The 15,361-nt window shown below is 43.9% G+C and overlaps 1 protein-coding gene and 1 long non-coding RNA gene across 2 annotated transcripts; both read right to left on the reverse strand.

Annotated features, from left to right (window-relative positions):
• LOC109907566 (protein shisa-7) lies at nt 1-10,150 on the reverse strand. The gene is made up of 4 exons (XM_020505606.2): nt 6,547-10,150; nt 6,103-6,257; nt 4,827-5,018; nt 1-4,307 (listed from the first exon to the last, which is right to left on the reverse strand). The coding sequence occupies exons 1-4, from the start codon at nt 7,284-7,286 to the stop codon at nt 3,451-3,453; spliced, it is 1,944 nt and encodes a 647-aa protein (XP_020361195.2). The 5' UTR covers nt 7,287-10,150; the 3' UTR covers nt 1-3,450.
• Nucleotides 10,151-10,197: 47 nt separating this feature from the next.
• Nucleotides 10,198-13,890, reverse strand: LOC109907568 (uncharacterized). Its single transcript, XR_002257565.2, has 3 exons — nt 13,493-13,890; nt 13,029-13,111; nt 10,198-10,375 (listed from the first exon to the last, which is right to left on the reverse strand). It is a non-coding gene; the product is annotated as an uncharacterized LOC109907568 (long non-coding RNA).
• Nucleotides 13,891-15,361: the final 1,471 nt, after the last annotated feature.

Consider the following 15,361-nt stretch of genomic DNA (forward strand, 5'->3'; position numbering starts at 1 on the left):
ACCCAGTGAAAGAAAACAGTTGTAATTGTTGGGATTTTTTTATTGTTATTATCAATTGAACAGTATGATTCTACAAATGCGAGAATTCACCAATAACCAAAATAAGGGTTGCACGCTTGTGAGATCTTCACTTAATAGTCTTGGAAACAGACATGGGGTTTATCTATTAGATTAATTTTTTCTGAGGTAATACAGTACACCCCTGCCTCATTGTCCCGCAATACAATTAGGGGCCAATAAAGCTATCTCATGTTTACTTCCACTTCCTTCTATCTGGAAAACATCACGCCACTAAATGTCACCCCACGAGCCACACACCAAAACAACCATTTTATACCACAACCTCCCTCTTACCTCCACCCACACACACCTGGAATCATTTCCTCAGACCACACACACACGCATGCAGGCACACACACACACACACACACACACACATTAATCAACAGTACATTTACAGGCACACAGATTAATGAGGGCGTACTCAACAAAAACATAATCACAACATCAGTATACCTCCAAAAGTACAATAAAAACATACATTTAAAATAACTGAATCTTCCTGTGACATAAATATATTTTGCCTCTCTTCGTTTAAGTTTAACAAGATTCCAATTATGGAATCTGAAGTTCTTACTGTAAAAATCATTGGACCATTCTAGTCCTATAATTGGTGATCCATAATCATGTTAGACAACAAGGCAAGTCACAATACATTCTCCAAACTATTCTAGCAAAATCCTCATTCTTTACAATAAATAGTAAAGTTCTTGAAAAGAGTGAGATTCCGGTCACACAAATGTAATCTTATAACGAAATGCACAAATTTTCACAAAAAAATGTAAACAATGGAATTGTAATAGCTTTTGCTCTACACCTTGAAATGTGAGAAAAGTAGATTTAGTTACATTTGCTTTGGTGAATGTCACTTTACAAGGACAGCTTTGATTGATGTCCTTTCTGATCCTAGGCTTTTGAATCCAAAAAGCCAATATGAATAATAATATCATAGCTTTGGGTTTGAAATAGTTTGTGGATTCTCTGAGAAACACAAAATTGTCTTACTTGCCATATCCCAAGTCAGATCAAATGTGAGATTCAGCATTCCTGAAAAGAAATTAAAATACACACCAGGGCACACAAATACAGACGCATGTACATTACACATACACGCCATGACATCATAAGTCAGCACTATGACATCGCAAACACTGGCTTTGACATCTTCATGCGGCTTGTCTTTTCACTTTGATTGCATCTGCTTTTTTACATTTTTAAATCAAGAATAAAAAAAAGGTTCAAATCCACTAGAAAGATGAATATTCAAAATCCAGGAAACATTGAGCTTCACAGAGAATAAATTATAATAATAGGGGAACTAATAATCATGGTGATGATGATAATAATAATCAACGAGTAAATCTATAGTAATCATAATCATGACCATAAACACATATTATAGAGCTTTAAAAACATTGTCTGGCTGAAAGTAATACATTTTTGTCTTTATCCAGTCACAGTTAAAGGGGCGAGCCAAAATACTATACAAAGATTTTGTAAATACTATGGTCTCATTATCCCTTCAGTCAAAGTTGAGAGTTCAACCCTTTCAAAATTGGCCAAAAATGACCACATCTTCCATTTTATAATCTGTCAAACCCACAAAAAAATAAACTTTTGTAAATGTACAAAATACGACATTAGGTCCACCCCCACCCCTGCAATGTAAAAAAAGACAATAGTATGATGGCTTTTTGTCACACTCAATGTCAACCTCACGAGGGCACAAAGTAGCTTTGCAGCATTGACTCGGTTTTCTTCACACTTACAAAATGTGTCAGTCATTTCTGCAGTGTTGCACAAACTTTCTCCAATATTGACACAGAAAAAGCCAACATAGTACAGACCACAGACACACATAAAGAGTTTTCAGAATAGCCCTTGGTGTTGTGTCCATTGTCTTCTGTTCTCCCTTTCTCTCCATTCCTCCAAATATTGTGAACAGCTTGAGTTTCAGAAACAGTCATGTGAAATTCAGCGAAGTCGGAGTAGTGATTGGTATATTAACTACTAACAAATCAATGTTTTACCTCACGATCCTGGTAAACAGCTCAGAAAGGATTATCAATGGAGCAGGAGCTTGACTGGTTTTGGAGATTGTTTTAAGGGACAGACCCATGGGCAGGCATGGCAGTGTCCCTCAAAATTAACACATCTTCACTGAGCTTTCATTCTCATGTGGTCAACAATTTTTATTTTATTTTTTTCCTTTCAGGTGGTCTTTAACTCCTTAAAAACGTGACTGACATTGTGTATCGAATAACAGTGTCAAAGCATTTCTGTGTGACTATAAACATAACTGGAATCAGCGCTCCACAGTTTGGAAACTGACCTCATTTGAGACTTGAGTCTCAATGGGAATGACAGCCATCACGTCGACCAGCCAGCCAATCAGGGTGCAAAGGTCATGCAGCAAAGTTATATTTGTGTCAAATCATGCTAATAATAACTGAAGAAATCCAGCCATAATCAAGAGGTTCAACCCTTACATGACCTTATACAAGATGTCTGCAGACTAACTTATGGCTGTAGTGTGAGATTGTGGTAGCTAGCAACAGTACTCCAAATGTGTCTATTTTCAAGTCGTCCAATCAAAAAATTAGGACAGTGACACTGGGCAACTCAAATGTCCAATCATTGTCAGCCATTAAGTCATCATTAAGTCATCAGGCTATAGCTGTGTGATACACCCCCCCAGAATACTGTCTAACAGGGCTTTATTCCTTTACGAAAAACAACCATCTACAGTCTTGTATTTTTTTTTTTTTTTTACAAAAGTTAAACCACCATCACATTGTTCTGCATTCCATCTCAGTGTCTGTTCAGATTCAAAGACAGTTTTGTTCTCTCTGTCAGAGCAACAAGAAACCCAATAACCATTTAATCCACTAGTAAAAGTCATCATGTGCTCGGATAATGTTTCAATAGCACGAAAAACTTTGAAATTGTTCCTTTTTTGCTCTATACATGGCCCTTTTTCTTTCTCCCTCCTCAACAATATGGTTGAATATTCTCTTTCCCAAGACTCACAATAACATGAATCAAATCAATGGGCTTCATTCAAAATTCCCTCTAATAATTCAATTTTCTCAAAGGTTTCTTTCTATCATTGCCCTTTTCTGTGTTTCCTGGCAACAGGTAACAATGGCATCCACTCTTCTCTCACATCTTTCATTCTTGTTGGGACGTAGTATCCCCGTCATATCCTTCTCTCTCTCTCTCTCTCATCAGCTTGCCCTTGCCTCTCTTGTTTCTTCTTCTATTCATCTATCTTTCCATCATGCCCCAATTGACCTTCTCTTCTTCTTTCTTTCCTTTCTGTGTGAACACGTTCAGCTTGAACATTCTCAACACGACCTTCATCTCTCCTTCACTGTTGGCTTGACTCTCTCACACGGTCACCTCGTTCTTACTAGCCGTCCTCAATGTCTGGCCCCCTCCTCCGCCACCGGGGATATATTGGAGCTGTTCGATGGTGTTCTGCCTCTTGGTGGCGAATGCCATCCTCCGCACGTTGTGGCCCCCGATGGTCCCCGCCCCGCTCCCTTGCCCTACCCCGGCCCCTGGTCCGTGCCCATGAGGGTCCCCCCAGCTTCCTACCGGGTGGCCCGCCACACTCATCTCCAGCTCGTGGCCCGATGTGGGGTGGGAGTTCATCTTGATCATGTGATGGCGGTCCAGCGAGGGTGTGACGCAGATGTTCTGCTGTGATTGGGCCTTGTGGCTGAGGCATCCCATTGTCGGGACCCCCATCCCCCCAAATTCCCCCATCCCGCTCATACCCACCATACCGCCTACCCCTGGCATGCCCATGCCCACCATCCTCTCCTCCAGACGGTCGGGCGAGACTAGGAGTCTCTCGTGGGACTTGCGAAGCGTCTGTGAGGTGGAGCTCTTGCTGGTGGTCATGGCCTTGTAGTACTGGTGCTGCTGGTTCTTGGAGAGTCTGGAGAGGGTGTTGCCCTCGCCAAGCGCTAGGAGCTGGTCCTGGGACATGACCCTCCGCGGGGCCTTGTCGAAGGCAGCCTGGTACCCCGACGACTGGGCTGGCAGAGGGTAGGGGTTGGGGGTGGATGTAGGCACGTGGATATGTGTCCGGGAGGAGTGGAGGGGGAGGGTACCCCTGGCTCCGAGAGTGTAGTCACCGCCCCAGTGGAGGTGGTGTTGGGAGGAGTGGAACGACAGAGGGGCGTTGTTAGGTCGTCGCTTCGATGAGTAGTAGCCAGAGTAGTCCTCCAAATCTTTCTCTGTTTTTTTTGGGGGGGGGTTGAGTTTTTAAAGAAAGATGATGACAGAAACAAAATGTAGAAATAACAGTTAGTGAAATTCATTCATTATCGGGTGAAACAAAGTGTTCCAACATTTCTCGTCCTAAGAAGTCTTTCATCTTTAAAGACTTTCCCTGGACTGAGCTCCCTGAAAGCAAACTGAAATGTGGCCATTAGCCAACCGTTGGTTCCTCTCTCTCTCTCTGTGTATTCTACAATCCACCTATACATCCTCCCTATTACATAGTTTTCTGGGGCACCTACTCTGAATGAACAAGCCTTTATCAACTCCCATTCTATAGACTATAACAGCCTACATTAAAGGCACAACAAAAGGGAATACGTCTGACACACACCGTCGGCCGTCTGCATCTCGCCTGTCATTGCTTCTTCCACACACATATCTCTGGAGCTCTCTAACAACCCCCCCCCCAGCAGCGGCTGCCCCCCAGACCTAACTCCAGCCCCCCGCCCCTCCCCCACTGCTCCCCTCCTCACCGAGCCTCTTCAGGGAGCTGTAGCGGCTGATCTCAGGTTTCATGGCCGCCTCGTAGGAGGGGGGAAGCTGGGCCAGGTTGTGGAAGGAGTGCGAGAAAGGGGGTTGCGGGTGCAGGCCGGAGCTGCTGTGCTTGCCGGTGAGGAGGGTCCCCGTGGAGGCCAGCTGGGCGTTGTTCATGCGGGGCACGCGCTCTGGAGGAGGAAGAGGAAGACATTTTCAAAGACCCGACACACACGGGAGCATTAATCAGGGCCCTAACACACAGGGATACATTTAGAATGACCAAGCATGTTTATTAACATAATATATACCGTATGAGTACGTTTATAAGGACCTAATATACACACATATATATTTAGAAGGACCTAACACCTATATTTAAAATAAACTTAAAGGTACATAGACATTGACGAAACGTGCCAATTCCTTACAAATTACTAGTCTTAGAGAATTGCTGCCATTTGTAATTTGTACATTCTCAAGTCATTCTAAGACGACTAGTATGAAGTAATATATAAAACAAGCCAAGATGATTGTCTGACACTTTAGCCATTGACCATGTACAATAATGGGCAATAACAGCCAAGAATATCTTTATAACCACTGAGGGAGCACACGGGAGACATTGACCACTGTGGAGGCTTCAGGTCACTGACTTCACTCAAGCCAAGGCCCATAGTGTAAGTAAGCACACTTACACCACAAACGGATACAGTATGTATACAGCGCATACTGAGACACTTACGAGGGAGACGCACACACAGGGTTAAGGAAACAGCGACTGTGCTGAGGGGAAAAACACCCAATGGGACATGTACAACACCAGACAGATGGGTCACGAGGCCAACTCACACACCCCGCCGCCTGTGTCAGCTAGTTAGGCTTACCCTTAGCAGCCGAGCGTTTGGGACTGGAACCAGACACCTGGATAAAATTGTGGTGCAAGTTGCCAACTGCAAGAGAGCACAGCGAACACTGACGGTACAGCCACTCGTGCGTGTATGCGTGAATCATGAGCATTGTTTGCGTGTGTGGTGGAGTGTGTGCGGTGGGGTTACGTGAGCGTGTTTAGAGTGCAAGCATTGTTGAGCGCGACTCCATACAGTCAGCGTTACCAGGCTACTGCGTCCACCTCCGCGATCATCACTGTAAGGGTTCGTGTACATCTGAAAACAGGCTATTACTGTGTTATTACAATGTAATAACAGCGTTAGTGTCATGACACTAACATTGCTATGACAGTGTTGTCCAAATGCGTTCTGTTGCGTCACTCACTGCGGTTGTCTTTGCTCTGGAGCACCGGGGTGTAGAGGCTCTTGGGGGGACGACCGAGGCTGTCTCCTACGGTGGCGTTAGTCAGGACGCTGCTGTCGTTCCTCTCCCCCTGTTGAACTGGGCTGGCCTGGCTGCGTAGGATGTCCACCAGGGCTCTGGGAGAAGGAGGAGAGAAGAGAAAAAAAATCATGGACAAGGGAGAGAGAGTAGAACAAACTACTTTCCTTTCAAAAGTAAAGCATTCGACTTAGCTGGCCACCAATGTAAATGTGCTACTTGTTCATTGATCGTGGTTCAGTTTAATCACCCCTGTGGCTTGTGGCCTCAATGGATAAAAAAAAAGACTAAAACCCACTGACAGACCCACATACACCCACACGGCCATTTATTCAGAGAGTGTTTACTGATCATTTGCTCAAAGACAATTCTCCGTTCCTTTCTCACCTGGGCATGTTGATGTCTCTGTTCCGGGGTCGTCGGGACATCTTGTGGAAGGCCACCTTGATGCCCACGGCCACCACCAGGGTGACGGAGATTACCCCTCCGATCACGTACGCCGTGCTGTTGCTCTGCTGCTGCAGCTGCTCCGAGTCTGGGTCACCCCGGTTCCCCGACAGCGGGGGGTTCGTCTGCGGTGTGTCGAGCCAACCGGGCGAGTTGTAGTTGTTGCACGACTCCTGGTCCAAGCGGCTACGCTGGTGATCACAACAGTAGCGGTAGTGGCAGGTGCCGCAGCAGTAGATGTAGGTGCCCTTGGAGCAGTTGAAAGTGCTGTCTAACTGGCCCATGACGTCGTAGTAGGCCCGACACACGTCCACATCCACCAGGCGCCGGGGGGGCGGAGCCACCTGGGCAGCACCCAGAGGGGGCTTGAGGGCGTCCGCTGCCGTCATGTTCTGAGGAAGCTTGATCTGGGGGAGGGGCTTGGGGAGCGTTTCGGGTTCTTTCGGCTCGCCGTCGTGAGCGTCCTCCATCTCAGCCGCTTTAGGCGCCACCTTCGCCCCCCCTGGGGGCGGCGGCATCGGTTTGTTCCCAAAGCCGGTGAGGAGGAACAGGGTGGTGCCGCTGGGTCCGCCGTTGGATGAGCGGCGCTCTGTGGTGACGGTGACGGCGGAAAGGACGAGGCCGGACACAAGGGAAAATATGAGGGAGTTGCTGAACATCCTGTAGGTTCTTGGCCTCATTTTTTCAACGTTTCAGCGTTTCTGAGCCAAAGTTTTATTTTGTAAAGGCCCGCCGCCGGGTGTTCAAATATCGAGGTCCTCTTCCAAGAGGGAAAGTGTCTTCTTTGAATTTCACTGGCGTGTAAGTCTAAAAGAATCAAGGTTTCAATTGGAATACGATGAACTAATCCTTTGTTAGTGCTTCCGTGTGCAGAACACACACTAGGGTGGGTGTTTTTACGTTGTTTAAAGGTGATTTTTGTTTTTGCTTGTTCAAGCAATGCGTGTGGCGTGTAACTTGTATGTATTTATGTAAACATCTCTCTCAAGCTATCAATACAAATCTATTCTCGTTCGTAAGCAGCTCATGTAAACGTTGAGGTTTTACATATTCCTATATTTCTACGTTCTAGACCTTAGCATGTACTGGCCTATATTATGGCTATACTTGTGAAAGGACAATTTGAAGTTTGTCTCGACAACTTCAACTTAGCACACAAAAACAAAATAGATGAGGAGGATGCTGGAAAATGTATATATTGTAAACATCAGTCAATAAAGTGTTATTTAATGGAATGGTAAGAGTAATGATAATGTTTGTGGTCTCTACTGTGCAGACCTCACTAAAATGGCAAGCGTGGGTTGTCTTTTTTTATGAGAGGCTTTATTATCTTGTAAACAAAATCAATGTGTAAACATTTCGTACCCGTCGGACGCTTTTGAACTGTCCCACGAAGTTATGAATAAGGTAGCAAGCGAATCCTATTTGAAGGGCAGGTGTAGTCTGTAAACATTAAGGGTTGCATGTAAACTTCATTTTCTTTATTTGAGTACTTTTCACCTATGCTTAATTATATTATCACTTGGAATTGGCACTTCCGTTTTCTGCATTTGACCCGCAAACCTTAATGTAAAACTTTGTGTGAATTGTAAACAATGGTGTTGGCAGCTTTAGGTGCCTCTAATTCCCCATGTCTATACATGTGCTAGAACAGATTGGTTTATTATCAGTATTAACTTGATAGTGTCATTCTGCACTGAATGTTCTATTTGTTCACAAACTTTGAATATTGAGAGAAAGGAAATAGAGGTGGGGTGGTCAATTGAGGAAATATCATTCAGAGAGACTTGGGATTCTACATTTCGGACTTAAATGCAGTTGTTGGAAAAGCCACAAAAAAAAAAAAGTTTGCGCTTTGAGAAAAGGACCAATCACAAAAGCTTGTCAACAAGGTCCGGTGAAAATGGGTACTGAAGAAATGTACCAAGCAGCATATATAGTTGAGACAAACTGGGACCACACAATTCACGCCTAACTTAGTGAGAAAGGGAAAACTAAGATATAACACAGCGAGTGATGGACCAAATTAATAAAGGCAGCCAGAGATAGTAATTTCTGTTTGTTGGTGAATTAGGAAAAGGTGAGAGAGGGAAGGAGGGACTGGTGAATGGGAGGTGGAGGGACGAAAGGAGGCTAAGGATCTATGTGCGTTTGATCCCCTTGCGGGAGTGTCTCTGCTCTGAGTTTAACTCGGCCCAACAGAATAGAACGAAGGTGGGCTTGGGCCCGGTTCTGGCAGGACAGCGCGGCTCCGCCCACAGAACAGACATGAAAATGTCTGGATTCATTGGTTCAATGCAGAATATGTGGAGAAAATGTACACTATGATATGGTCCCTTTACAGCCTAACCTAACCTGGGCTGATGACTACAGATACATGGTCATTGTGACCTAAACGAAAAAAGTAGAACAATCTAATATGAATAGCTTTCTAAGCTATTTTCTTCTGAAAATGAATGTGGGAAATGGTATCCTAGTGTCATATAAGCTCTTCACTGTATCCCTGAATGTATGAGCGCGCCTATGTTTGAAAGTGACTATACGAGATGTTGTTGATGCAAAGAAGTCTTAAAACAGGGTAAGATGGTAGATCTAAATGTTGGGTCATAGTATGGCTGGTGTGATACGGCTTATGTGTTAAAGTGTTATCTCCTTTGACAGACACCATCAATACACTGAGAGGGGCTGTGTTGCATGTTTTGAGAGGAAGAAAAGAGGAACACAAGGGTTTGAATATCATCCGGGTTAAAAGGAAACGGGGGATTTTCAGATTGTTAAATGTGATGTGCCTACATGTGCTGTATGGGAGAATGCTAGAGAGATGCTGAGAGAGAGAAGAAGACAAATGTGAGGTATATAAATTGAGGGAGATAAGCAAAGTAGTGACAAAATAGCAGCGAGGTCAATGTATCACGTTATATGTGACTTGTCTTGCCCTTCAGTCAGTCAACGCCTAGTTCGATTGATCGATCTGGGGCCGAGCTCTCAGAGCCTGAGCAAGTTTGTGAGTTATCACTGCTTACCACTCTCCAACTAATGTACTACAAACAAATACAGGTCACCATTAAAGATTAGTTGAATGAACCAATAATGCACTATTCATCCAAATCTGAAAGATTTTAGGAGCAGAAAATTGTTTTTTTTTTAACTGACGAAGGACAGTAAATGTACATTTAACTACAGGCATTAGGCTAACTCTCCACAATGTGGTTCTAACTACTTTCTGATTGATAGAATGTTATAACTTTATGTACGCTTTGAGCTTCAATGCTATTTTGATGTAATAAGGATATGAAATGTGTATTTTATGTGTTAGGGAGACAAATGAAAAAAACGACTATTCTGATATTGAATCTGAACGCTGTGTGAACTCAAGATAACACTAAGTGAAACATGAGGTATGAATGGTAAGCGTGACTTTGGTAGTTTCGTTGTTGTCGTTATTTTTCTTTTTTCTTGCACAGTTCGTATGGCAGTGGTTTAGGTCTCGCTCGAAACAAAACAGGGGAAGAAAGAAAAACAGTCCGTGCAAATTAAGGTCCAAAATCCCCCCCACCCCCCCCCACCCACCCCCCCACCCACCCACAAAAAAAAATACTGAGAAAATAAAAAAGGGATGTAGAAAGTCCGTTGTAATTAGCAAACAGCCTCTGGATCTAAAGAGAGGGGGGGAACGTCCCCTTAGTTGTTCCACCTGGCCAAGACAGTGATGATGACGTAATCCAGGTTTTCTTCAAACTTCTACGTCTTTACTTATTCTAAATTGACACTGCAAAAAGAAGAAGACAGCAAGTTGATCAACGGATGACCTTTTCTTCATCCACAGTTTAGCCATCGTGTTTCTATTCTAGGAGAGTTTAGGTACAAGACGTAAACTGAGTGTGCAAAACATTAAGGACACCTGCTTTTTCCCATGACATAGACTGACCAGGTGAATCCAGGTGAAAACTATGATCCCTTATTGATGTCACTTGTTAAATCCACTTTAAAATCAGCGTAGATGAAGGGGAGGAGACAGGTTAAAGAAGGATTTTTAAGTCTTGAGATAATTGAGACATGGATTGTGTACGTGTGCCATTCAGAGGGTGAATGTGAAAGACTAAATATTTAAGTGCCTTTGAAAGGGGTATGGTAGGTGCCAGACGCTGCTGGGTTTTTCATGTTCAACCCTTTCCAGTGTGTATCAAGAACGGTCCACCACCCAAAGGACATCCAGCCAATTTGACACATCTGTGGGAAGCATTGGAGTCAACATGGGCCAGCATCCCTGTGGAACGCTTTTGACACCTTGTAGAGTCCATGCCCATACAAAATTAGGCTGTTCTGAGAGCAAAAGTGTGTGGGGGGGGTAAAACTCAATATTAGGAAGGTGTCCTTAATGTTTTGCACTGAACAAGCATGCATGATTACTCCTACATAAACAGTTGGCTAATGACTGGTATAAGCAGTAATTAACAAGTGCATACATCCACTCTGTTTGGCTGAATCGATTCATATTTCAGATTGGGTGATATCCACGGTGTAAAAATGACAATGCATGTTGCATTCATTTAAAGGCAACGATTTAATTGAATCTAATCATCATACGGTCAGCAAATCTGTAACATGAAACACAATTCGGAAAAGCTCATCCTTTCACACCAGACCTTGAATGTCACAGTCATAGACTCCCGAGGACTACAGTCTCCTACAGTCCTTCGTTAGGTAAGGACCTGCGAGATCACACTACGTTAACATCAACTTCGAGAGAATAGACATGTTTTGACTTCAACAACAAACAAAAAACAGCTAGATGGGACATGGTGATGAGACACGCCATATGGATAGTACTGACACCGAGAGACGAGTGTCAGGGGAGAAGAGTAGGTCTCATAGTGAAGACTGGGCCTCGAGAGGAGAGAAAGGAGGGGAGAAGCCACAGATGTGAGCAGAGTGGGGGGGGTTGCCCGGAATGGGAGTATCCTTCCCGAAATGGGAGGGGGGGGGGGAAAGGAGGCAAAGCTGGGTTGGAGGCCCGAACAGTGGAGTCTCTTGTGCTGAAAAGTTAAGGGTGCCTTTAAAATCACTGACTGCCCTGGGGGGGGGCCATTTGCATTCCGTTTCCTGGATGCAGCAATTAAGAAGCTATTGACAACAGCTGATCTCCTCTAATGTGATGCTTTCTAGGCAGACCCATCGGTTTCGACAGACACACCACTCGGCCTGGCCACAAATATGGAGATGTTATGAGTCTGTTCGGCTCCATATGGAACAGAGAATTCCGAACATGTACGCTGTCTGAGCATCTGCATATGCCTGGCCCCTACCGCGAGCACACAGGTCTTAAAGAGACAGCGCACATGCTGGCACACAGCGTGTTAGCGCTACACCGACCCCCCCACCTCCCTCCCTCCCTCCCGCTCTCTCTCTCTCTCTGCCAGTGAGTGGGCTGGAGCAGGCTCTCTCAGAATAGCACTGCAGCATCGAACGAGAGGAAGAGTGAGAGAGGGAACGAAAAGGGAAGGAGCAACACCGTCCTCCACCTCCCATATCAACACATATCAGTCTATCCATTGTCTTATCGATGTCCTCCGTTGTGCAATGGGCTTTGTGTCACCTCTCCTCCTTTCCCAAGGATCTCTCCATCTCGACCCTCCTCCCATGCGGCTCAGTTTCAGATGTTTGTCCACCCCACCGCTCCTCTTGTTCGTCCACCCTACCCCACCTTTTCTCCCCATCTCTCTCTGGACTGAGGCATGCTGGTTCAAAAGGCGGTGCACTAGGACAGTGAGCAACAGCTCCCTTTGTAATTAGGTGTCAGCGTGCATAGGCCTCCGAAGAAGAGGCATCATGAATTATGGAAGCAACTTAATTACTGTAGACCCATTACCGACTCCCTTGATAAGTTAACGATTAATTACCTTTAATACTGGGAAACGCTGTAGTATTTTTGACCATTATTGAACTATTGTGGCTGTTTCCTAATGTGCCATATCATGTAGCATTCATTGAGCTTAGTCTATAGGCTCTTTGTGGGAGATTATATATCGATAAGCCTCCAGCGGCTGAGGTTTTGGGCAGCAAACAGGTGCCTCTACGTGACAATGTTATCAAAGCAAACCATATCCATACACATTGAAGTTAGGCAGGCTTGCTGGCCATGAGCATGATGGCACGGTTGGTGTGTCGACATTTGCATTCATGTGGTGTTGCTCATGTCGGGTACAAGTCATACAGTCATTGTGTGCCTAGGCCAATTCACACACTTCCATTTTCTATTGCTGCTAGATGACTTCGTTTGTGGGGGGGAAACGGACAAGATAGACACAAAATGGGAGGGTAGTTATCGTGGTCGAGGCGCAAAGAGCGAGACCTGTTCACGTGCGCGTTTCGTTAGGCAACGTTGCAGCACTAAACAGAAACAAAATGAAGGAACGACTTACCTGCGTGTCGCTGATTGTATTCAAAGGGCAATAAGATGATGGTCCATTTTTAGATGCGGTCGTCAGGCCCGTCACCATGTTTCCTTGAAATTAAACAAGGAGGGAAAATATTGTAGCACATCAATTGTTGCCAATACAATAATTCCAATATAAATTGAGTAAAAAATGGCCCTACACTATGCCACATCACAATGAAAGCCCATAGATTGGAGTTCACACGCGGATGCGCTGGTCTCTTCCAAATATTAACTACACCAAAATTGTGTGTCATATGGTCAAAAATAATTGTTAGAAAAATCAGCACTCAATTAATAATTAACTTCCATCCTAAATTGAGAGAGTCGTGTTTATCTATCCACTCGAATGAGGCTGTGGAAATCCGTTTTCAAGCTTTTGAAGTTATGCAAACAGCAGAACATTAATCAGATTTTGTTCATTAAAAAGTGTTCAAAAGGTAGCTTTACCGGATGTATAGTAGTCCATTCACCAACATTGGATCTTAATTGTGATTCCCGGAAAATAACTGATCATGCCTACATTTTCCATTGTAATTCCAGGTGAGGATGAAATGAATTTGTCTCGAAGGACATGCTTCTCTCCGAATAGACATAGAAAATCGTATAATAATAAAACAATTTTTTTAAACGAGGGGGAGGTCGTCTAACTAAATTATATCAGAAAATATATTTTCAATCACATATTGCTATTTCCTTTTAGCGGCGACTATAATCCTCACTGCGCTCCCCCCTTTGCTATAGAGGTTCCACTGCGTTGATGAAATTCATAAAAAGTAATTGCTTTCACAAAGGTCCGCAACACTCGATGCTCACTCATTGATAGGACAATATGGTAGGCCTACTTGTCCACGTTTCCATTTGTTAAGTGAGCAAAAGTATCTACCAATCGGTGACACGCTTTATTCCCAATGAGCTATCTCTTTCGCGGAAACATTGGTTTACAAACGGGGATGGAATGGAATGGTTTAAACGCATGCACCAGGAGCGAACACGCACACGCCTTCAAAAAAGCTAAATGTTTCTGTTCTATGTAAACAACAAAGCTCACTGCAAATAACAGTGGAATGCAAACATCTAAAACACTAGCAAAGTGATGGGGGTAAATTGACACTGCTTTACAGCGTTTCATGGGTAAATAGATAGAGAGGGAAGAGTCTAGGATAATGCAGTGTCATTAGTTGCCTTGACAACCATGTCCATGTATTTCAGCTAATTATGAATTTGATGGAAATTAGTAGATGCTTGTTTCCTTCGTCCCAGTCACTGCCCCATTCACTAAATGACGTCATCACAAGAAAAAAGGAAATGTGCAAATATATATATATTTTTTTAACTTCAATTCGTTGCACAAACTGTTCCCAAATCCTCCCAGGCATACCTTCCTTCAGTGACAGATACATTACAGTACCCTGTAGGCTACATTAAATAGAACCGAACAGAGCAGAATAGAAAATAATATGCATCAAACTCTACCATAAAGTCCACCATTGGTGGAAGCATTATTATGTGACAGGGGCAGCAATATTGATTAGTGTAGCAGAACAGAGGCACACTGAAGGACTGTATGGGGTCTGTGGCCCCACAGATGGTCTTCTATAACATGGTACACGGTGGCTCTTAGAGCCACGGTTAGGCAACTGTCCAAATCATCACTTCTCACCAGTGATTACTCTGAACGTCAGTATATCAATGAATTAACCAAACACATGATCAATATTGTCTCCAGGAGGCTAACAAACATGGCAATAGTCATTTTAACCTCAAAGGTAAGTGCTGACCGGACATTTCGCAAATTAAAACTCTGAAATTGCATCTGAATGAAATGTCCAGAGACTCACGTTTCACTCCATAATAGCCATTTGAGGAGAGGCTAAAAGAGAACCCTTGTGAACCAGCCACAGGAAATACTCCCCCCTGAACAGGAAATGGAGAATTCTCAGGGGTATCTATAGTCAATGGGTAAGTCCACCCACATGAAGTAGACAGGGTGTCCGGTGTTGTGGGACTGCACCTCACAATGACAATGTGTAGACTTTGGGCAATTTCTTAATTTGTGTTGTCTGGTAGTCTTAGATCCAAAGAAAGAGAAATGTTCGGCAAGTCCATGAGGGCATTACAAGCCTGTTGGTGGCTACGCCAAAACATACGGATATAATCAAAAAGGTATTGTAATGGAAGATAGTAATGGCTGACCTATTATTCAAGGGGCTTTGGCCCCATCCCCTTTTATGGCATAACTACAAAGCATATGGATGTATACAGTATATTTGTCGTATAATTATTTCACTAGGCAAGTCAGTTAAAGAACACATTCTT

This window comes from Oncorhynchus kisutch, linkage group LG17, assembly GCF_002021735.2.
Source record: "Oncorhynchus kisutch isolate 150728-3 linkage group LG17, Okis_V2, whole genome shotgun sequence".
In the NCBI taxonomy this organism is placed as follows: Eukaryota; Metazoa; Chordata; class Actinopteri; order Salmoniformes; family Salmonidae; genus Oncorhynchus; species Oncorhynchus kisutch.